General features: G+C 45.9%; 1 protein-coding gene across 1 annotated transcript; it reads right to left on the reverse strand.

The window, feature by feature from the left end:
* Positions 1 to 484: 484 nt before the first annotated feature.
* On the reverse strand, positions 485 to 14,606 carry T265_14676 (hypothetical protein; the record flags this gene model as incomplete). The annotated part of the gene is made up of 3 exons (XM_009174723.1): positions 485 to 2,072; positions 11,218 to 11,409; positions 14,103 to 14,606. The coding sequence occupies 3 exons, from the start codon at positions 14,604 to 14,606 to the stop codon at positions 501 to 503; spliced, it is 2,268 nt and encodes a 755-aa protein (XP_009172987.1).
* Positions 14,607 to 24,607: the final 10,001 nt, after the last annotated feature.

Below are 24,607 nucleotides of genomic sequence, written 5' to 3' on the forward strand. Positions count from 1 at the left end.
TGCCGTAAGATTGCGTCAGTCTACACAGTATCGAGAGAAAGACCTTCGTTCGCTTAAAATCCCGTCGTCGTACCCATCCAACCACGTACCGTCGCTCCTGACTTGCATATATTCCGAATCGGCTGTTTAATTGCGTCAGTACGGGGTCATTCGGTTATTATCGCAATTTCTTAACACCACATATTTGGATCTTTGGAATCCCGTAACTGTGTGAGGATATCACGTGTCACTAGATGGCAGTTTACGGTACATTACGCGCATTTTACCTGGGCCAAACAGGGTTGCACTCATAAAAATTGAAGGTTGCTGACCAGCAATTTACCTCAGCTCCATTCCTTACATCGTGACACCTTTCGGACGCGGCAACTCATCATTGTAATCATTATTGACATCAACACCAGAACAAGTTCTTATAAATTTGCATTTACAAACTGTTTAGGCAAATGAAGAGATAAATCAAATATTAACAAACGAGACAAAAATCAACTGACTGAAGTTATCTACATGGCAGACCGCTTTAACTTCGAGGAGTCACCACGACAAAGAGGGCAATACCATTTGCCTTTAGGTTGCACACGTATATCCACACAAGCGAAATGGAACCATTCCACTTCGCAGTGTTTGTTATCGCATGCAATCATATCCCCAAAGGATACCTTTTTGCACAAACAATAAAGACGCTCGTCAGTACTCTCATCGCTGGTATTTCCACTGGGACTTCGGTTGGGTAAGGTGCTGCGGCGTTTGGAAGCCCCAGCTTGATCCGTCGGGGGAACGTAGCGTGTATTCGGATCAGGTGAAGGCCGAATCGCTTTGGGATCTTGTCTGCAACGAGGCATATGCAAATCACGTCGCTTAGATAGAATCCCATTACCGTGAGAATAAGAACGAGAGACCAGATTTCGATGTACGCCCGTGTTTGGGGAATTTAGCAGAAGGGATGATTGTGCCGCAATACGTTCTGTTCGGGCTTGGTCGTAACTAGCCGGGATCTCGTCTGATTTACGCAGCTGGGTTATGCGACGGCGACCAGTTTCACAGAATCGTTTCCGGTTAGTAACGTTGCTAGCGGCTGGGGAAGCCATTCGTGATCTCTGGTCTTTGCTGTAATATGGCTTTATCTCACGCATTGGAAGTGATGCACCTTCAGGGTCATTCTCGTCAGTGTGCTCACTGTCAAGCTCTTCTGATGAAACGACGCTGTCCTTTGCCCAACAGCTGGCGAAATTTGGGTCGACCATACGAGTTCCACTGTTTCTGCGCGATTGGATACCACCTTCTGTTTCATCATTCTCATTATCACTGGATACATTACTGGCTGAACGCGTGTTTGGATCAGTTTCCGGGTCAAAATATTCCGCCTGTAGATCGCTCCAATCATTACGGCCAGAGGAGCGAGAATTGCCGGTAAAACGCGAAAGCTTGGACTCCAAGCGTCGACCTGTTGCTAGGTAATGTGGACCCGTCTCCGCAGATGACAGACGATTGCGTCGAGAAGATGGATCCGTGTAATGGATGCTGCGGTTTCGATTAGCTTGAAGTGCGCGTGAAATAGCCCGCTGTTGTTTTTTCAACCTCTGCTGCTGTTGCACGCGTGAGTAAAGAGGGTAGGGTCCGGGTAGCTTGTGATACCTTTGTTCTGTATTCATGCGGTCCCCTGTTCGTTCTTTCATGCGTTCCTTCATAGAATTCAAACTGGGTTTATGTGATTTGTTGCTGACTGCCCGCCTCTGCTGTCCGTTCTCCCACCTACTGAGAGGGGCACGCATTACAGAAGACCGGCCAAGTTGAGGTCCAGAGCGTAACTGCAACCTGGCCTTACTTCTAAGCGTCGTAACACCGCGACTTTCAGTTTTGTTGTTTTCTTGAACGGGATCTTTCTGACGCACATCGGATTGACAAGGCCTGGATGCATCGTCCGGTTCCTCTGTTTTATCTGTATCCAACTCTGTGTCGAGTTCGCTTTCGTCATTGTTTTCGCCGCCAGATGCGCATGACTTTGGTGTATCTGCATGTGCCTTGGGTTGTAAGTTCAGAAGTTGTTGTGTCTTCTTTTCCAGCAAGCTGTGGAGCTGAAAACATAATAAAAAGGTGTCAGCTATTCGAACGAAGTCTTCATAGGAATAGAGATAACAAAAAAATACTGGGAAAAATAGCGGCTTAAACCTTCTTGAGAAAGAACCGAACGGGACTGAACGATTTTAGGGACTGCACTGAAGCCACCAATTCGTGGCTAAAACCATTATTTGAGAAAGTACCAAACTCAACTGTGGGAGCTTGTGCACTTCCTCGCTCTCAACTTGTGGTTTGGATGGCTGCCCTTCACTCATCAATCAAACAAATTCACACACAGTAAAAAAGCAGTAAGCCTTCCCTCTCCGGAGCTTCTAACTGCTGCAGGTATTGTTTGAAATTTGGGCACTCATTCCAAACGGAGGAAGCCACACAACTAAGAGAAAGTTGTCTTCCACCGAACAAATTTTAACGAAACTCGTTGTTCCCCCACCACAGGTAATCATTCAGCTGTAACACCCTTTCGGTGCATAGCTGGCGTGCCACCCAGGGGGAGCACGAGGACTGGGATACTGACAGGTTGCCCAAACCTAGACATGGGAAGCCGAGAGGCAGAGATCGGTTCCGGACCACGGACCTTCCGGCAGTAAATTCGCACTGTAACCACTAATCCATCCCGTCACAGATGGTTCGTTTAGTAAACACCGGCAGAAAAAGATCACAGCATAAATCATGCATACCATATACACATTATGTCGAATATTTTATTTATTATGTTATATAACATCCACAATGACAAGCGATAGCCCGTCTGCCTGAAGTATGACGGAGATTTACAAGCGCTGCGCGATTTATGGTATTGGTATTGTCTAGCCCATTTTTGAGTCTAGCGATACTTAATGTCATGACTATATAAAACATACTTTTAATACAACATTAACCGCTAATTATCACTCTATATTTCCAGCGCTTAGACGAGTAAAGCATATATTACGCCATTCTATTCTCTCTTCCTTCTAATCTCGACCTAGGACCGCTCAGCTCTCGCAACAATAGGCTCCACACATATCCTGAATTCACTTTAAAAAGGAAAAATGACCGGATCAACCAGAACCTTTCCCTCGTGTTACAAACACTTTCTTAACATAGCCCATTGTAAGCATGCCGGAAACTTGACAGCACTGCCTGTTTCGCCCTTCTTAGAGTCCACCACAAAGGCGGCTTGCTTCACCTGAAAGGTGCGAACGAAAAAATAGCGTGGCGCTACTTTCTGGGTTCTCAGAGTTGTGTAGTAATTGAGCGCTCACCATACTGTTGTGCGTAAAGTTGCACCTGGCTCTGAGAATTCAGCTTATGGGAACAATCAGAAGAAAACAATCAAACGACCAGTGAACAAACACAATGATGAGCTTATAACCAGCCTTTCTACATGTATCATACGTTGGTCGGAACACTTCGAACAATAACTTAACCTCCCCCACGTATTCTCATCTGCACCCTGAAAAGCCATGTGCGCACCGCGGACCCTCAGTGCAAATCTGTCAGTCTAACTCTACAAACCGTGTCTGAATTCCGTGAGCAAAATGATAATGCCGAACGATACATGGCATCAGGCCCAGATAGACTTCCTCCAGCACTGTTCAAAAAAGGGACTGTGCTCATAAACCTCTGTTTTTGTTTAATCTCGTCAACGAGGCCAACAATGGGAGGTATCCAAAAGTCCGGTGCTCAGATCTCCCTGAACGTGAACCTGGAACATGCAGACGACATTGTTCTCGCCTTATAAAAAGAGCAGGAAGCATAAGTATTGCTACACGCCGGTTCCTCGGCGTGTGTTTCGCGCCCACAAAGTGTAAAGCCATGCCGCGCGATGTAGTCTTTGAACATGTCTCTCCAAATTTAAGGATTGACACTGAAAGTTGTGGACCGCTACATATATCTCGGGAGTTGCATTAGATCTGACGGTAGTATGCCAGACGAAGTCAAAAGTACTTTCGAAGCCACAAACTCTCTAATACAGGGTGGAATTACATTAAAATTTGACGTCGTGAATGCAATATGTGCGCACATATTTAAATACGTCCTAGCTTACGGCGATTTGTCACCATTTGTCACCTCAATCGGAGTCGACAAGTTCACTCACTGTCTCTACTTACATCCAATTTTAATACTGGTGACTTTTCCAAGAAAACTTGGATACACCTACTTATGGTAGTGCTGCGCTGCTACCATTATGATTCCCAATAAGTGTTTGTAGTGATTAACCGTTTAACGGAACCCCCTCCACGACAGATGTATGTCCTTTGGACCCAGCTGTTTATGCCACAGGCAAAAGTATCTACCTTAAAATCAAGTTGTGTAGATAATGCAGACTGTGGGTCATTCCGGCCCGCCAAATTGTCCTAACATAGCCAATGTCACCTGAGTAGACCAAGACCCCATTGTTCGACTGACCCGTCATGTAAAAATTTGACATCACAGCAGAAATTTGAGTTTGATGAAGAATGTGCCTTGTCCCCAAATAGTAGTACGGTCCTCTGCACCCCAGTCAATTAGGAGGGATAATATCGAGGCATCTAACAGAAAGGTTTTGTGTCTATGTGGAAAACACCCCGATCGCCAAGACGGAGGAGGGTTCACTTGGAGGTCTCCACACGGAGCTTTTGATGGACTGTGACCCCTTATACAACAGAATGAAGGGGTTAGAAGGTCCCCTGTAGGTAATGAGCGGGCTGCAGTTCATATGCCCTTGGATAGAGGTCAGCTATCTATAATGGCCGGCACACACATCGATCCATACTTCTACCAGTATCTTCCCTGATGCGTCTGAGGAATCACCAGGTGAGACTGCATCAGTGTTGCTTCGAAGTCAACCTTCAGTAATCTGTTCTGTAGAAACAATTAAGTCTATCAACTAGCTTAAAGTGCCGGACACCCTTTTTCACCTAATTCCCTGTTATGGACTTATGTATTCTATCACCGATTCCGAACGTCTTTAAAATGACATTGATCGGTTTCATCGGAAATAAGTGTGAAGTTTAAGGTTTAAGGTTCGAAGTTTAAGGTTTTATCCTTGCAAGGCGGCAGAACTTATTTTGATCGTCCTCGGAACCACGTTCTACCATCAGCCAAGAGGAGAATTTTGGAATCACTATCCAAAAAGATCTCGGCGATTAAACCAACTGCACCCATACTACGCGGGCGGCAGGCACTAAATAGGCTCACGGAGGGAAATTTTAAAAAAGCTTATTTACACAAGGCATATTCACCAATGTGCTGCAGAGCCACTGTATAGTGACTTAGATGTAATATTCAGAGAACCGAATACTAACAGAGGGACGGGACAAGCTTTCCATATATTTTTCCCATTCCTTGCCCTGAGGGACTGCAAACTCCAAGGATTATGTACATAAAGGTAAACGGTGATATTATTAAATAATCGAACTGTACAGCTGTAGCATCCTTTCTTCACCTAAATAATAATAACAATAAGAATAGTAATAATAATCGTTCAGCTGTAGAACCCTTTCGGTGCCTAGCTGTCATGCCACCCGAAGGAATCATCATCAAGGACAGCAACATCAGTGTTGCCACTGCCGTACAAGCCTAGACAGAATCAGTCGAGATGTTGAGGATGGGTTCCAACCAAGGACATTCCGGTCCGTAAACTGGCGCCTCAACCAGTGAGATATCTCAAGCCCACTACTACGACGTATCAGATCATCACAAACCCTAATCAGGAATATCGATTACTTCGTAATATTCGTGGTCACACACACGTCAACATGGAGCGCTTTTTGTCGATCGTTATCATCGAGGCTTTCTATGTCAGTGTTCCAATACCATCGGGGTAAGTATATTTATTTATTTTGTGTGCACAAGCATACCAGCACATGCAAATCATCCTACTCACACGGGTAATGTTTTATGAAACGTATTCTTACAATAAATTAGTGTTTCAAAGCAAAGGCGATAGACGAAGTGAATAAGACGTTGTGGGCTTCCGACGTCCATCCCGTCTAACGGAAGAGAAATCGGGCTGAGACTGAACCCTACGTGGTGTGTCACCAGTAATCGGTCCTAGAGGGCGGGGTCTTCCGGTAGTATGACTGCTCTCTAAAATAAATGGACCGTTCAACTGTAACAACCTTTCGGTGCCTAGCTGCCATGCCATCCGAAAGAAGCACGAGACATGGGATACTGCCAAGTTGCCCAAGCCTAGACAGGGGAAGTCGAGTGGCAGAGATAGGGTTCGAGCCGCGGCCCTTCCGGTCAGTAAACTCGCGCTCTAACCACTGGGCCGTCTCGCCTCCGCCTCCCCTTACGGCCACGAAAAGACGACAAAAAAAAAGAAAAAAGCTTCAGAAAACTAGGCTACACATAGTAATACCAGTGTTCAGTTCATCTTGCGAGGCATTTAGTGCAATAATCTCCTTCAAGTGTTGGTATGGTATCAACGGGTAGGCTTATCAGGTACATGCCTCAGGGGCATCTGCAGCAAAGCTCACCAACAAGAGTTTCGGCAAAACACAATCATAGAACACTGGCACTTCAACACACTATAAGTGTCGATTTATGTGAACACAGCTCCGTAAAGAAAAAGGGAGATAAGAGAAAAGGGCCTAGTGATAACCCATCACAAACACTTCATCGCCTGAACAAAAACCAATCAACACTACCGAGCCACCAATAGCCCCCACCTCTAAAATTCGATCAGACAATCTGAACATCATCATCATGGACAGCATAACATCAGTGTTGAACACTGATGCTTCACGGCCGCACAACCATAAATTATTTGAGTCCCATTGCGAACGAGAGAATGAAATTAGATGGGGAAAAAGAGAGAAATCAATCAGTCAATCAATTTATCAGCTATATACCATGTGTCATAGGTAAAATGGTTCCAGCTGCTAAAGTTTCGATCACCGGAAAGTTTGAAAGTGTGGGACATACAGCCAAGCCTTGAAAGCGATGGTATATTTGTTTAGGTCGGGAACTGGTTAGTTATGTATTGAAGGCGATAGCCTTGATGCGTGAGTTCAATTGACTGCGCGATTGGACCATTTCTGCCAGTGTCAAAGAGCGAAACTGGTCGTGAGTTGTTGGTAGGCTTTTAGCAGCCTTTGTTCCATCAGGAAAATACATTGTTATGTCTCGAACATCGTACTAACTGAAAATGAGACGGCGTTTGAGTGCCATATCTAGTTGAAGGATACCACAAACAGAGATTCAGCTCGGATTCAGCTAAGCCTTCCATTTTTAAACGAGTGTATTTCCCAATGTTGCCTCTTGTGTTAGCGTCAAAAATATGTTATGACCGAAGCTTCGCATAGAGAATCAGTCATTCATGTGCACGCGTTACATGTAGACCTGGATGCCAGTCCTATAAAAGTATCGCATTACTATGCAAGAGCTTTCTTTTATGAGGTAAAAGTACAGCTCCAACAAGAAGTTGCATTTTCAGGCTTGATCATCCCGGAGAAACTCAAATTCGTCATTAGTACGATAATGGAAGACCCATTACATATTCTAATGCCTGCAGGGTCGAATTGCTCACAGGCCATTCTCTCACAGATATCGAGTACGCAGATGATATAGATCTTCTTGGATCTGACACCGTGGCAATGCAAACAATATTAAATAATCTAAGTAATTCTATATCACGGTTTTGCGTGTACTTCACAACTCCGCTGTGACAAGACCGGGTGGGCCCGAACCCCAGTCTCATTTTTGCAGACGAACCTATTGAGGTAGTAGACACAATCGTTTACCTGGGTAGCTGTATCAGTCCCGGTGGTCTCGCGAAAGATGACATTTTTACTCGGGTTGGGAAAGCCAGAGCAGCATTTGTGAACCTGCATCACCTGTGGCATAGGCGTGACATCAGCTTACCCGAAAATGGTCGAGTTTAAAATGTTGAGGTAAGCTCCATATCATTATACGGATCAGAAATCTGGTCGCTACATGCCGACGTCAGACTTTCGGTGTTTAGCAATCGATGTATTCGGAGCATTGCCCGAGTCTGCTGAGAACACCAAGCCAGCAATCCCGGCGTACACCGGATGGTTTTCGGAAGAAATAACTCGCCCACAATAGATGAATCGATCACACTTCACAGGTTGCGCTGACTTGGCCACGTGTGCCATATGTCAGTCGACCGACTTCCTTGAGGGGCACTTTTCGTACAACCATATGGAGGGTGGAAACGAGCTAGTAGTGAAAAAATGACTTGGCAGCGAAGTATGAAAGCCATTACCATCAAAGTCAGTTGCGCTGGTCATTGCCGTCTTCCTGGATGGGGGTCGCGAGAAGAAACATTGTCAGACAAGGTTCAGTCGCGCCCTCAAAGGCACTAGTGCATCCAAGCTATTGCCTTCAATGCATAGCTCCCTTCCCAATCTCCACAGTGAAAAGTCCACTGACAAGCCTGCATTTATGCATCAGTTACATCAGCCGTCACCTCCAATGCGTAACTATCTGCCCCAACTCCCCAAATCATCGGTGAACTAAACTGTGGCGGCTAGAATCACTGCACAGCAAGTACGCGGTTCTTACAGCTGTTGATAATGACGATGAGTAGCCAGTATTTGGGTTTTGCCGTTAGTGTTACGGCTAACTTGAGTGGACTTGTACTCCTCGCACGCTGTTCACACAGCCAAGCTGACGGTGCACCTGATCCCATCATGGATAAAACTCCCAAAACCGGATTTATGCTGTCAGGACATTACGTTTTATGGGAGTTGCAATATCCATGCGAGGGGAATCAGCAACGCAATTCCAAAAAGGCAGGATGCCAATTGCAGTTTTCTGTAATGATCGGGAGAAACTAAAGCTGTCACCTTGTCGGGGAGGTTGGGCTTCTCTGTGGCAACGGTCCAACGGGCTATACTGGCTGGAACTCAGTTCCTTAGAGTTCGACCATGCCAGGAAGGTCAACCGAGAGCAACCCGACAAAGAACTGTGATAAATCGTATCATAAGGCGGTCCGGAGGTAAAGTAGCACTGACCTCTGCAATCAGTATGTCCATATTCGTTCAGGCAGCGGTACTGTCTTCCCCAAAGGGAAGATGGAATCTGAAACTGCACACTCCGATCGCCCAACTGTTGACCGTGACCGCCAGTGTTTTATTCAGTACGACCGAAACACCTTTAGAATCAAAGAGTCCAGTGTTCCTCAAAAGCCACTTGCTGTGTGCAGCCGTATTAAAAAGCATACAGTAATGCCTTACTACCTGCGTCCTCGGGATAGGCAAGTTCCCTTCAGCCAAGGGGCGCAAACTACTGAGTCATTGGCCCGGCAAAGGTCCTTCAGGAAAACCTTAAAAACTGCTGCCTTGTCCGTCGGCTCAAGGTGGGGTACCTCAAACAATCCCTTTTCTTCGGCTGGGCTAACTGGGAAATATCATTCGACCTCGCAGCTCTTCGCGCACCGGCCTTCCCCCACGAACTCTCCCCACTCATCGAGTGATGCAGTGCGACCAACCCATCTGCCAGTCCCCTAACCAGTGTTCGCCCGGAAAAGTAGACCAAAATAACCAATTAATAACCTCAAAAGATCTGATCCATGTTGCAGCCTTTAATGTCTGCAATATACGTCAAACTAAACAACAGACATTTCTTGCCGAAACCTTGCTTTCCCCTTTTGTCGATGTATGTCGATGCATACTAGGTCGCACTTTGGCAGTGCACTTCATGCCATTTTAGACGACCTCATATGTCCTACATTTCACTCTTCGGGTATCTGGTGATCCTGACACAATGGCTCGTGGTATTGACGGTGTTGGAACTGCACTCAGTCCCAAAACTGAAACATCTTTATTGGAATGGATCCCAGTAAACATTTGGCTTTGCTCTGGGTGGTTGCCCGGCCCAATTAAGTTCAATTCAGGTCGATGCGGTAAACTGCAATTGTGAGAATGAGAGGGACAGGTTTAATCAAAATCTGTCACGACCGCTTCGGTCAGTGAAAGGGACGAGTATGGTAAGCCTGGCATGAATGCCCAAGTTGGATGAATAAGTCCGGAAGAAGGCACTCATGTGGTAGAGTTGGAGTCGATGGTCAGTGTACAGATAATGAGGACCGACTGCTTCAGTTGTATGATCACCTTCTGTTCCAGTGCAAACTTCCAGCGCAAGCACTCCCACCGGGTTACTTGGAAGCCAACAACCGCCAGACAATCATGGATGACTATCAGTTACCGACGGAGAGCCTCCATTAAAGATGGCCATTTCTTCTGGGGTAGGCAACTTGACTCCGATCATGACATTGTGCAAGCTCGTTTATCACTTCACTTTCCGTCAAGGATACGCGTGCCAAAACAAAGCAACTTCATTCATCAACTTCGACAGCCTTCGGGAGCTCAGGAGTATCGATCTGATCTGGCTAGAAAGCTATCATGTTGATAACAAAGCTAAATGGAGGCCATGTTCTCAGCTTTCAGAAATAGTCTAACCCACTTGAAGCGACAAAATTAACGCTGGATGTCGTCAAGATCAGCAGATCCTTTTACATCCAGAAAGGACATAAGAGCAGCTAGCGATTGTGATGGTGCACGCGGATCCTTCAGTCACCAGATAATCAGGAGCGTTGGCGGATTTCGAAGGCTCAGGAGATGGAAAGAGCCTTGGCTGCAAGCAATAGCTACGAGCTAGTTCAGGTCAAAAGACAAGTGTGAGAGAAACAATCCGTGAAAACGATGGGACGGCAATTCACTTACAAAATTATCGTCTTGAACGATAGGCTGAACACTTTAAAGAACAGTCCAGCCGACATGTCTCAACACAACTACTGGAAGAACCCAGCATGCCTGAAAGGAACATCGACACCACCGCGCCATCAACAACAGAGATCCAGCGTCAGATATCAATCCTTCAACGCGACCAAGCACCTGGACCGAATGGTCTGTATCCCGCATTCTTCAAAGTTGTGAGGTCCTGGCTAACAGTCTGACGACCATACTTAAGAAGATTTGGAACAAAAACCACACTAGTGAAAGAGAGCCCCTCGACCATCATTCCAGCATTCCAGAAAAGCACAAGAACGTCATGGAAGGACTATCGTGGCATCAGCCTAGTATCCGTCGCATATAAAGTGGTCTCTGGCATTAGTTTGCACAGACTGATCGATTATCGGGAGAGACGGGTTCTTGAGAATTAAGCTAGGTTTCGTCCACGCCGAGAATGCATCAACCACACATTTACCTTGAGATAAGCTCTTGAAAAGCGCAACTCCTTCAAACGTCCCACGTCGGCCGTTTTACTTGATTCGAAAGCTGCTTTTAACTGTCGGCCGTCAGAGGCCGGAGATTTCTGGCGACCAAACGCATCCATTCCAAAGTTGTATCCCATTTGCGAACTCCTGTGGAAACCAAAGAGTATCCAGCAAGATTTCGCCTGATTTCCTCACGTCCAGTAGTGTGAAACGGCCGTCCTCCCTTACCAATCAGCTCCGAATTTGTTATTGATGTGCTGGTTGAAATCCCTCTGCCTGTCTCAGAAGCCTTAGGGATTGAAATGTTCCCGGAGTGTTCGTTCACAGACATTTGGTATGCCAACAATATTGTCCTCCTTGGTTCGGATCCCTGAGAAGTGCGATTCGTTCTAAATCGCCTGAAGGATTCTGCCGCATGGTTTGATTTGTGCTTCACACCTGCAAAGTGTAAAGTTCCGCTACAAGACTGGATGGCATCAAACCCAGATTTCATGCTTGCAGACGAGCCAATTGATGTGGTAATAAAACTGCCCACGTGGATAGTTATGTAAGTTCCGACAGACTGACTGAAGATGTGGTTACTTATCGAATCGAGAAGGCCAGGGCAGTTTTTGCCCACCTCCCTTGATCAACCTCCTCCAACTTGTGGCCATTATTATCGCCAGAAATGGCAACATCAGTTCTGACACTAATACCTCACTGCCGTATGACCATAAACGGTACCTGACTATATTTGAAACCTCAGAATGAAAAGAGTGCATGAGGGAGGAGCGGTGCTGGTCTATCACATGCATTCTGAGGTGTCTGCACTCCCACGCGCTGTCAGACAAACTGAAGAGAAACTAGCACAAGCTCCACTGAAACCGATCAGCCGCTACTTCTTGCAATAGCTCCAAACAAACTCAGGATGGGTGACGGGGACCCATCCTGGAAGGCCGACAACACCCAAACTCTTTCACATCCTTCTGTCAAGTTGTCCACCTCGCGGTTTGCGCCATTCCACAGGGGGCACCCGGTAGACGGTGTTTCGGTGTGCATAGCACATGGCTGAGCCGCCTCAGTTGATGGTGCTGTGTGCTTTCCGCAATTAAAGTACCTGCTGCAGGACACCTGTCGTGTTGATGTGACGTCAATTTGTATATAGATGACGGAAAGTACACTTCGGTGGTGAGACTTACACTGCTCTGTGGACCAGAAACATGGCCCCTATGTGTAGGAAGATGTATGAAAGCTGTCAGTGTTTGACCATCGATGTCTTAGAAGCATTAGCCGGGCCTAGTAAGGACATAAGGTTAGCAATGCTGAGACACACCGGATTGCTTTAAGAAAAAAATGACTCTCTCACAATGGATGAGTTACGCTACATAGGTTACACTGGTTGTGATGTGTACTTCTCATATCAGAAGACTGTCTGCCTCTCAGAGCTTTCGTCCAACTCTATACTGAGTGGAAGCGACCAATAGATGGACAGTGTATGACCTGACAAAGAGGTATGAAAACACTTACCAATAAACTCAGCCGGGTCGAAAGAAACGGCGTCCCTGGATGTGGGGTCAATTTATGGCATGACTCAATCGCGCAGAAACTGGTGGCCATGCATCAAAGTAATAGTCTCCAGTGCGTAGTTACCCAGTTTCCTGAACTAACTTATTGTGCCACCGCTTCCAATGCTTGACAATATCTCCGACGTTTACCTATTTTCTGGTGACCTAAGCTTCAGCAGCTGGGACCAACGGAACCTTGATTTATAGCTGATAAGCTGAACCCAGCTGAACAAGTCTATTGCCAGTCATACGACGTTCGATGTACGCTGGCCGAAGGCTTATCTACAAACCATCCTCACATGCACAGGCCCCGAGAGTTTAGTGTATGCTGTCAAAATAACCTAGTCGTGTATTACATTCTCGGTATGACTCTGATGCGTAGGGTAAACCCATGTACCTGTTGACTACCACCACTCCAACTCGTAAAATAATTCTTCTGAAAATTAAAAAAAGCCGAGGATGAAAATCGGAAATTCGAGGTTTCGAGGTAAAGCGTGCACTATAAAAATAAAGCTCACATTGTAAGCAATCAGTTCGTAGCAGGTGCCAGTACGCGTGCTAGATCCTACGATGTGCAATTTGTATCTAATACAAAGGCTCCAAAATCGGGCGCAAAGGCGAAGGCTGTCGCTGTGAATAGACCACAAACACTATTTCTAGGGCGGTCGTGATGGACGCCATGAAACTCGTCCTATAAAGGCAACTGAAGCCAACCCAACCCCATCATAATGATGTGCGCCTATTCAAAAACTCGAGTGAATACTATCGTATCACCAATTCATCTGGCATTCGCCCGGCGTTCACTATCGCTCCTTTCTGTCCAGTAAACATCCCGATTTCTCGACGGCACTGAATTGTGCTATTAGATGCAACACTTGGGCAACATAATTATTGGTATTATTCCACCTGAACTGTTTCTTCGATGGAGGAATATAACTCGGAGACCCATTGATTCGTTGCCAGTGAAATGTGTTCCAAGGAAAACCTCCCGGTTAGGTAAGCAAGGTTTCAGATCTGACAAAAGAGCATCAAATATGCTAAAAAAAATCATGTGGAAATTTTTCGCGTTCTCCCAGCACGCGTATGATGAGTAGTTGGTAGTATATGAATTAATCCGCAGTGTGCCGGCAAACTATTTCAAGGATAAACCGTATAGATTATGGACTTGCCCTCACCACATGAACTTCAACTGATTTCAGACAACTCAATCCCGATACCCAATAGTTTGACTAAAACGAGTAAGTTGGCGTAGATAGTAAGCCGAAGGTAGTCATTTTGATATTCCAATAATGTTAATTTACACCCATGTCGGACTCAGCCGAGCAACGTACCTCGTCAACCATGGACAACCTTCGGTCACATATGTCTTGAATAGCAGCTAAACAATATACCAACTTGCGTGCTAACAGATTCTGCTCAGCTGCTTGTGAGCGCTTCAGCTCCTCCATATATTTCTCGCACAGTCTCAGAAGGTGTTGGTGCTGCAGATCTGATTGAAGATAAGAGCTTATTTCCGCTTGCATTTGCATTGGCATCATCTGTAACATTTCTGCATAACAACACAAGAACTTCTCTGTCTCCGGTTCAAGCATAACAATGGTTGGAACACAAAACGTCGACCGCGAGTCCGAAAACAAATAGCCTAGCTGACTCAAGGTCAGTTCATCGATACATTTACGGAATCTGAAATTGAAAAGCATGTTTGAGAATTCAGCCATGCTTCCTCGGTCCGGTTCGTTCTCGTCACCAAGTAGCTTCAGTTTAATTGAAGGACACAAACGAATAAATGGAACATCGCCACTCCTATGCTCGGCGCTGGGTAGTAAGCTTGGCATATAGAAGAATTCTACAAAAAACACCCCAAAATGCCTCGAACTTGGATTTAGATTCAGGTTGAACAACCATCGGAGGCCAGTTAGTACATGTACCCAGAGTGATGGGAACTGTGGACTAGAAAGTGTGCTTTCTGGCCTTAAAAATCTTCTTGCCACATCCTCGCCGATTAATAGTTAGATCAACGGTACGCATTCTCGGGGCATGGGTTCAAACACCTGAAAGCCTGCTTCACATTCACTGAATTGGAAGCCAAGTACCTTCATTGCAACTGCTCATTGGGCAAAATCAATTATCACTACAACGAAGCTAAAACTTGGCTACCGCAATCAATAAGCGGTTTGGTGTTGGCCCCATTGAGTGCCTGCAAGCTCATGCGAGTAACACGGAAGGGAGATAGCCGGATCATCAGTTGAACGACGGATAACGTTGGTGCCGATTTGTCATGGTGGATGGACAAGAACAAGTTTTATAGAAACCAGATGCCCAAATTATTTTCGGTATCTATATTCAAAATGTCTCAATACACGTCAAAAGCTTCTGCTGAGTTTCTCCCGAAAGACATATGGATGCACTTCTCGTCTTCGGAGAAAGACATGAGCCCAATAGCCACTGGTGTGCCGTGTATATATGTATGTATATATATGATGATTATCCGAAACTCCAGTGCTTATCCGTAAAGGGTGCGTTCAGCGAATGCACTTTCAAAAGGAAATTAAGCATGCAAGAAACATGCTCCAAGATGGTACGATAGTGGTCAGATAACTGGACAGAATTCGTGTTTGGCCAGGCTCAGAACCACCGTTATTGGGCGATGCATCAGTGCTACTGGAGGGGTGGCGGGCATACGAGCGCACCATTGTGCAACGTAACATGGCGACCCCCTCTGCAGGGCGTACCCCTGCTACACGAGGTTATCATACCTCGTGCATGCTACCAGATCTGCAAGGTGGGAAACCATTTAGGCAGTTATAAATGCGGTTTGTGCATCAATAAATGCCCCAGCTACCGATTTTTCTCTGGTCGGGGGAAGGCAGGGCCAGTGAAGTCAGCTCAGTCAATTCGAGCAAGCAAACAGCAAACGGACGCTAGTAAGGGCTAGTCACGGATGGGAAGTGAAATTACAGCTGCCAAAGAGACAGTGGGAACGAAATGGTGATACTCATGATGAGTGCACCATCGTTAAACGGCGTCGGAGCACTGGTGTGAGCTAGCGTGTCGAGAAGAAGCGCGCCGCAATGTTGTGTGTGAGTGCTTAGTGGGGCAAATCATCGGATGGATATACATAAGCGCAGAATGCGCTCTGGTACGGAAGAAAAATCTGACTTTGTTTTGGTTTTTACCAGTTAGAGTAAGGCTGAAAGCACCAGTCACTAGATAGGGCTGATAGAGTAATCCGGAGTAGGGATTTGATTAGGACGATGTATAGGTTGGCTGGGGAAAAACATAAACAACCAGGCTAGTAACAGCATATTTAGATTTAGTAGGCGCTTAAGTAATACAGTAACTTGAAGGAAAACCTGCTAACTCTGGTTTGGTTTTCGTCAGTAGAGTTCGGCCGAGGACAACAGTCGTCAGTTGGGAAAGCGGAAAAAAGAAGACATCCAAGCCAGTAACACCGCATATTTAAATCAAGTAGGCATTTAAGTCTTACATTAGCTTGAAGCGAGTCAAGAGGATAGGAAGAAAAGTTAACAGGATCCTTTACTTGCCCACTAACTGTAATGTGGCTAAACTCAAATTCATACTGGACTCGATTCGCAGAGAAGGTCGCCGGCGGCTAGAAGCACACCCAAAATAACTCTGAAACCGTGGTTCGAAGGAGGAGAACTTTAACATAAAGTTTTAAAATTTGATGGTAATTTTTCGGGCGCATGAGATCTTCCCGAACGGCCGAAGTTTTGTTGAAAGTCGTTTAAACCCACTCAATTCCCCCGATATTCAAGGCCCGCGATATTCATATTTTAATGGCTGCTATGGCTGAGCACGTGAATTCGGAGGATGATTTTATGAAGAATTTAGCTTGCCAGTTTTTTCTCATCCAGTGCTATCAAGGATGTGCGTAGCTTTTGCGTCAAATGTCGACCCCCATTGTTAGGAAGGTCGTTGGTTAACTTTTAGTCGGCTTCTTAGATGACATGTCCATCGTAGCCAAGTTTCGAGAGTGCGGTCACGTGCTGCTGGTGGAATCGGAGGGTGGCAGATAGGGTCACCTGTGCTTTTCTCGAACGCAGCAGATAGCACTCTTTAGACGTTTCCCGGACGTTATAAACGCTGATGCTACACACAGGACTAACCGTCTTGGGTAAATGAATTTGGAGCCCCTGACGTTCGCTGTTAAGTTACAAGCTTTATACATTCCTTGATCGGTTGGTTGGCAAACGAAAGTTGCTGGAACCGCGTAAGGCTGCTGGGTGCATGAAGCGTCTGGTTGTCCAATGCCAGTTGATTTTGCGTCAAAATTCGATTAGTGCACAGGACAATCAGCCTCTGGTGTTGAATGGCAACAGCAGCCAACCACGGTGGCGTTCGACGTCAAACGACGCTGTTCCCTGTGGTCTCTGTGGCCAGCCAACTGACCCTGCTGATTGGTGGTGTCAACGTGATCGACTACCATATCACCGTTATTGCTGCGGCAGTGAGCCCTGCCCGCTGTGTGGAGAAAATTTTCAGGCGCGTCCACCAGGTAAGTGCACATGCATCAATTAAATTATTCCCATTAGTTGCCGGTCAGTCTACCTACCGGTCAGCTAAAAGAGCTTGTTTTGATGTTGATCTTGATCGGTCCATGGAGGACAAGCCGAGTCTGCCCCGTAAGACAGTCACAATAAAACTGTTTTGTCCAATTTCGGAGTTGAAGGAGACCGGTAAGTTGAGGCCCAATTTCTTAGCATACGCTTTTTAGACCGTGCTTTCGAATCCTGTGATGATGAGGAATTTGTTTGATTGTAACTCGAAGGCCTCAAATGCCGAATCAATGAACCCATGGCAATCCGCTACGACTATACATTTATCCCTCATCTCGGTAATGGGAATTATGAACCATAAGGTAAGCAAACAAATAAAATTCAATTACATCCAGATGCTTAAGTGCTGTTCCCGAAGGTTAATTGCTTGCCCATTTTCCGTTTCAGAATCCTTGTCCCGTGAAGTGGATCTTAAGAAAATAAAAAATGGGGCGACTATCAGTTAAGCTTGTATCAGTGACGCCAATCAATAAAATGCAATTCGCCAATGGTGTTTTCGTAAATTCATGGCGGGCGCATTATCAAAGCGAGCAGTTATGAATATGGAGCTAAATTCATGGTGAGCGCATTATCAACGCGTGGAGTTATGAGTATGGAGCGCCGTCGTTGGTCGTTGTATTACGTTGCCGTGCATAGGTGAGGCCCCATAATCTGCGTCGCGAATAGCAGTTACGCTAAGTAGTCCAGGTGAGCGACAGCTCATTCTTTCGGGTAATGGAGGGATTGGTCGAGGGGGTACAATCAAGAGTAGGAGTTTGGAGTGCGCTGTCAAAATGGGTGGTGATTGCAGTTTGACAGGTGATGACCACCGTTGATCGTTGGGTTAGTCTATTATGTGTTGCCGGGGCATTACGGTTAGCTAGGTAGGTGGCTAGGTAGCCACCGTAGGTTCCGTCGACTACAGTTGTGATGTTTACTGAAGGTAGCAAACATAAACGGCATCGAATAAGTATGAGTATGACGATAACTAGCCAAGTAAGATGACTTCGAGTATGGTTGTGAGTATAACAGACTGTCAGATTATGCTATCACCTATAGTTGAGTCCTTGTTTTTACCGGTCGGCATACATATTGGATCAATGTTTACTGTAGGTAGCGAAGATACGCGGTATCCCTTATAGTTAAGGGTATGAAAGACCGTCAGCTTTATACTCAGTGTTGCACATAGACACAGGTGTTGCAATTACGATAAGCAGCCAAGGTAGGCGATATCATCTGCAGTTACGAGTATGACGGGCAGCCGTTGGTCGTTAAGATGTCACGCATCGTTGGAACCTGGTTTCTATCGGCCCACATAGATACTGGCTTGGTGATTACTGTAGGTAGCAGGCATGTACGGCAGTGAAGATCGGTGTTTAACACTGATTTCATGCTCTCCATGATGATATAAGTAGCAGACATAAGTGAGAGCGCGCACATTTATGGGTATGACGGGCCATCGTTGGCAGGTAAATCAGGACACTTCGCATAGCTGAGGCCTACTAAACAGCTTCGCATATAGGCACTGGCCTAGCAGTTTCAATAGGTAGTCAAGTTAGGCGATATCGCGTAGAGTTTTGAGTATTAGGTCTATCATTCACCATTAAATTAGGTACGCATGCACAAGGACACTGACTCAACAGGTACGATCAATAGCTAAGTTAGATGACTTCGAGTACAGTTGTGAGTATAACAGGCTGTCAGCTGTGGCTATCACGCATAGCTGAGGCCTTATTTTTACCGGTCGGCATATATATTGCACTGATGTTTACTGTAGCTAGCGAAGACATGTGGCATCGCGTATAGTTAAGGGTATAAAAGACCGCCATTGACCATCGGATTATGTTACTGAGCATAGGTGCACGCTCATTATCAACGTTTCACATAAACGCGGGCCTAGCAGTTACAGCAGGTAGTCGAGATGAGTGAAAACTAGTAGCGATACGAGTACAAGGGGCCGTCGTTGCTCATTGGATTGGGTTGCCGCGCATATGCGGGAAACCGTAATTCGCGTCGCACATAGACACGGATCCAGCAGCTACAATAGGTAGTCGAGGTGAGTGAGAGCGGCTACCGTCATCGAGGTGGCCGCTTTATGGTGGTCACCAACTCTAGAACGTCATAGTAATAATAGGAAAGACGCCCAGAGCTATCTCGTAACACTGTATTATCTACAAGCTAGTTAGGCCCTCGCACTGACACTGGAAGTTTGTGCTGTTATCTAACTTTATTGCACTTAATGGAATATGAGATCCATGAGGAAAATGTGTTGTGAGCAGGTTCACCGAAAAAAAATATCCCATTTGTTAAATCTGAGGTGTCTAAAGTAAAAAATGCCTACGACTGATCTTATAGGGTGGCATTTGCATTAAATACTCTTAAGATGTTATTTTATTCCTCAGGAACACCGAGGAACGCTAAAATGTGCCAAAGTGCGATCTCGTGTTTTATGTCGCGTAAACCGGCAAAAAATGCAGATCGGCGATGGTCAATGACCGTGACATTTTGCTCACTTAAACAAAATGCTACATGAAACATGTCACGGAAAGGTGTAAGTTGATAAACTAACTCCCCATTAAAATAGCAACTTCGAAAACCCTATAGTTTCGACGAACTCAATTTGGGTGTGCCAATAGCCTGCAGCGAGAAGGTCGGGGGCAGTCGGGTATTAAGTTAGACGGCAGTAGTTTCACAGGTAAGGAATTCGTCCATTGACTGAGAAAAAGCATGATGATTCGTGATGATTTGCAGCTGCTCGGGAAGGCTGTTCCAGATGCGAGCGTAATAAACTAGAAAGACGTAGTAGCGTAGGTTTGTACCAGCTGGGGGCACACTAAAAGGTTGCACGAGTTAAAGAATCTGTAGCGAGGTTGTGAATTTATATTTGGTCTATCCTCTGCTATAAAGGCGTTTTTGTTCACCAGACGGTGTGAGATGGCCAGCTTCAGATTGAACCGTCTGAGCCATAGTGGTTCGCGGCCCGGCCCAGGACAGTGGGAGCGGTAAGAAAGGTTGTTTGTTCGAGGGAACTGCTTTTTCGTGAGTGAGCTCTGGACGCTTTCAATCGCGAGTCTGCAGATTTGGGTGTAAAGGAAGAGGAATGCGGGACAGAATTTCCTGATTGTTCTTAAGCATAGCTTAAAAGTTTCAACCACTGAGTCTGGAAAATAACAGGGGCGCAGCATTAAAAACCGAGCCTGCGTGCTCTTGCACCCTGAAACTGCACGTGGTGGGAAAATCTAAAAGTGCAGTAGTATCTGAAGCCGAGATCCTTGACCTCCGCAGAATAAGTGATAGGATTTTCATTAATTGAGAAAGCATCAGCCGGGAGAGGCAGGAATTTATGCAGGATTTTGTGGAGGATAAGCTTAGGCCCGAGTCGTTTGGCCAGCGAGTCAGGGACCTAATTCTCACTCAATCTGGGGAAAGGCAAAGCCTTTGCAAAGGAGAATGTGTACGCAATTTTTATATCATATGCGAAGAGGAAAGCCTTACCACGGGATATGGCGCCGAAGATATCGTCGATGTACAGCAAGAAAAGAATGGGGCCTAGCACGCTTCCTTGGATGACTCCACTACTGATCGGTAGTGGAGATGATTTTATGTTTCAGATTTACGTTATTTGCGGCCAGTCGAATAGGTAGGAGTAGAGCTACTTAAATTAGGTTTCAGTGATGCCAACGGTACTAAGTTCGTGTGGCGGAGAGGCATAGGGACCTCATCAAAGGCACTTTGGGCGTCCAGGTTGACTGTTACAACGGGGTATCCAACGTCATAGGCCGCTGTGACGGTCTCAGAGAAGTTAAGTTGGCAGCCATTAACTGACCTCTGAGATCGGAATCCGTAATCGGTCATCTATTGCTTTTGAAGCTAGGAGAAACCCAATTAACGGGCCTTGGACCAGACGTTCAAGGGTTCGCATTAAAAGAGGGGCACGACGGATGCCTCTGTAATTGGAAGCAGCTTGCCTGGATCCGGATTTAAAATGCGGGCGAACAACAAATTGTGTCAACTGGGAGTGGACAATTCCACAGTTAACTGAGGGATTAAAACGATTTGGGACAAGGCTTTTGCCATCTTGACCACCATGTCTCTTGACAAGCGATGGTATGCGTCGCCCTCGGTACGGCGGAGTCATTGAGGGTTTGGAGGGAAGTGATCACGTTGTTAAGGGGCGGGCGGTTACTCTGTTGTAGAAATGTAGAGTACGCGGCGGACATTGTAGGAGTGATCTTTGCAGGAAGAGGTAAATAGCATCTGGTTAAGACACCGTTAAAGTGGTCGGATATACCGACACGATCAGTGATAAAACTACCGTCGGTGGGGCGCAGACAAGCGACTTGTTGGCAGTTTGGGGTACAGCGCCCACGAAATAGACGGCCGAGTTATTTACAGCCAGAAGGGTCCCCGAGAGCGGTGCTCTCTTCCCGGCATTCGAGAGATACCTGTAGTGGACAAGGACTTAAGTATGCGTGTTCAATAAAATATACAATCAAAATATCAGATTAGAAATGACAAAGGGCAATAAGAAATGGACAAGTAAATGTGACAGACTCACTAAATTGGGGGTCCAATAAGCCCACTACACGAAATGTTGTGCAGTAATCGTATTCGGCGGCGAAAAATATATCCAGAGTGAGAAGGATATTCTCCACTGATATTTCGAGTGTTAGAAGTAAATTCCACGGTAGGAAGTTATCACAGCTGAAAATTGTCACAAGGAGTTATTGTGACATTCAACAGTTTACACACAAACACAATAATCCAATCTCACGACTTCAGCAAACACCAATCAGTTCAATCGGATGCAATTTCACTGACTCAGCAAAAAGCAGGGAAGTCGCGCCAAGAAATTGTGTATTTTCATCATTTTCGAGTTCACCAGACGGTGTGAGATGGCCAGCTTCAGATTGAACCGTCTGAGCCATAGTGGTTCGCGGCCCAGGATTTGACAGTGGGAGCGGTAAGAAAGGTTGTTTGTTCGAGGGAACTGCTTTTTCGTGAGTGAGCTCTGGACGCTTTCAATCGCGAGTCTGCAGATTTGGGTGTAAAGGAAGAGGAATGCGGGACAGAATTTCCTGATTGTTCTTAAGCATAGCTTAAAAGTTTCAACCACTGAGTCTGGAAAATAACAGGGGCGCAGCATTAAAAACCGAGCCTGCGTGCTCTTGCACCCTGAAACTGCACGTGGTGGGAAAATCTAAAAGTGCAGTAGTATCTGAAGCCGAGATCCTTGACCTCCGCAGAATAAGTGATAGGATTTTCATTAATTGAGAAAGCATCAGCCGGGAGAGGCAGGAATTTATGCAGGATTTTGTGGAGGATAAGCTTAGGCCCGAGTCGTTTGGCCAGCGAGTCAGGGACCTAATTCTCACTCAATCTGGGGAAAGGCAAAGCCTTTGCAAAGGAGAATGTGTACGCAATTTTTATATCATATGCGAAGAGGAAAGCCTTACCACGGGATATGGCGCCGAAGATATCGTCGATGTACAGCAAGAAAAGAATGGGGCCTAGCACGCTTCCTTGGATGACTCCACTACTGATCGGTAGTGGAGATGATTTTATGTTTCAGATTTACGTTATTTGCGGCCAGTCGAATAGGTAGGAGTAGAGCTACTTAAATTAGGTTTCAGTGATGCCAACGGTACTAAGTTCGTGTGGCGGAGAGGCATAGGGACCTCATCAAAGGCACTTTGGGCGTCCAGGTTGACTGTTACAACGGGGTATCCAACGTCATAGGCCGCTGTGACGGTCTCAGAGAAGTTAAGTTGGCAGCCATTAACTGACCTCTGAGATCGGAATCCGTAATCGGTCATCTATTGCTTTTGAAGCTAGGAGAAACCCAATTAACGGGCCTTGGACCAGACGTTCAAGGGTTCGCATTAAAAGAGGGGCACGACGGATGCCTCTGTAATTGGAAGCAGCTTGCCTGGATCCGGATTTAAAATGCGGGCGAACAACAAATTGTGTCAACTGGGAGTGGACAATTCCACAGTTAACTGAGGGATTAAAACGATTTGGGACAAGGCTTTTGCCATCTTGACCACCATGTCTCTTGACAAGCGATGGTATGCGTCGCCCTCGGTACGGCGGAGTCTTTGAGGGTTTGGAGGGAAGTGATCACGTTGTTAAGGGGCGGGCGGTTACTCTGTTGTAGAAATGTAGAGTACGCGGCGGACATTGTAGGAGTGATCTTTGCAGGAAGAGGTAAATAGCATCTGGTTAAGACACCGTTAAAGTGGTCGGATATACCGACACGATCAGTGATAAAACTACCGTCGGTGGGGCGCAGACAAGCGACTTGTTGGCAGTTTGGGGTACAGCGCCCACGAAATAGACGGCCGAGTTATTTACAGCCAGAAGGGTCCCCGAGAGCGGTGCTCTCTTCCCGGCATTCGAGAGATACCTGTAGTGGACAAGGACTTAAGTATGCGTGTAAGCGACTTGCAGTTTGGGGTACAGCGCCCACGAAATAGACGGCCGAGTTATTTACAGCCAGAAGGGTCCCCGAGAGCGGTGCTCTCTTCCTTCCATTCGAGAGATACCTGTAGTGGACAAGGACTTAAGTATGCGTGTTCAATAAAATATACAATCAAAATATCAGATTAGAAATGACAAAGGGCAATAAGAAATGGACAAGTAAATGTGACAGACTCACTAAATTGGGGGTCCAATAAGCCCACTACACGAAATGTTGTGCAGTAATCGTATTCGGCGGCGAAAAATATATCCAGAGTGAGAAGGATATTCTCCACTGATATTTCGAGTGTTAGAAGTAAATTCCACGGTAGGAAGTTATCACAGCTGAAAATTGTCACAAGGAGTTATTGTGACATTCAACAGTTTACACACAAACACAATAATCCAATCTCACGACTTCAGCAAACACCAATCAGTTCAATCGGATGCAATTTCACTGACTCAGCAAAAAGCAGGGAAGTCGCGCCAAGAAATTGTGTATTTTCATCATTTTCGATTTTAATGTGATTATTGGTACAATAAAACAAAATGTCATGATACGTGTACAGTGTTTACAAATTGCAATTCAAGTTTATATGAAGAGAGTAGAAAATGGGGAAAATGTAACATTGATTTGCAAAACACCACAGTACTCCCCCCTAGAGCGTTAGGAATGATAAGGGAATGACGCTCGATAGTGGTAAAAATGTTTTATGGGGTGTAGTCTGCAAAACGAACGGGGGTCTTGCTTGTACGACCAGTACGGGTGTGCTTCAGAATAGGCAACGGGTGTTCGTCGGCAGGCTGGGATACTGGGT

Source organism: Opisthorchis viverrini (assembly GCF_000715545.1).
Source record: "Opisthorchis viverrini unplaced genomic scaffold opera_v5_237, whole genome shotgun sequence".
Classification (NCBI taxonomy): Eukaryota; Metazoa; Platyhelminthes; class Trematoda; order Opisthorchiida; family Opisthorchiidae; genus Opisthorchis; species Opisthorchis viverrini.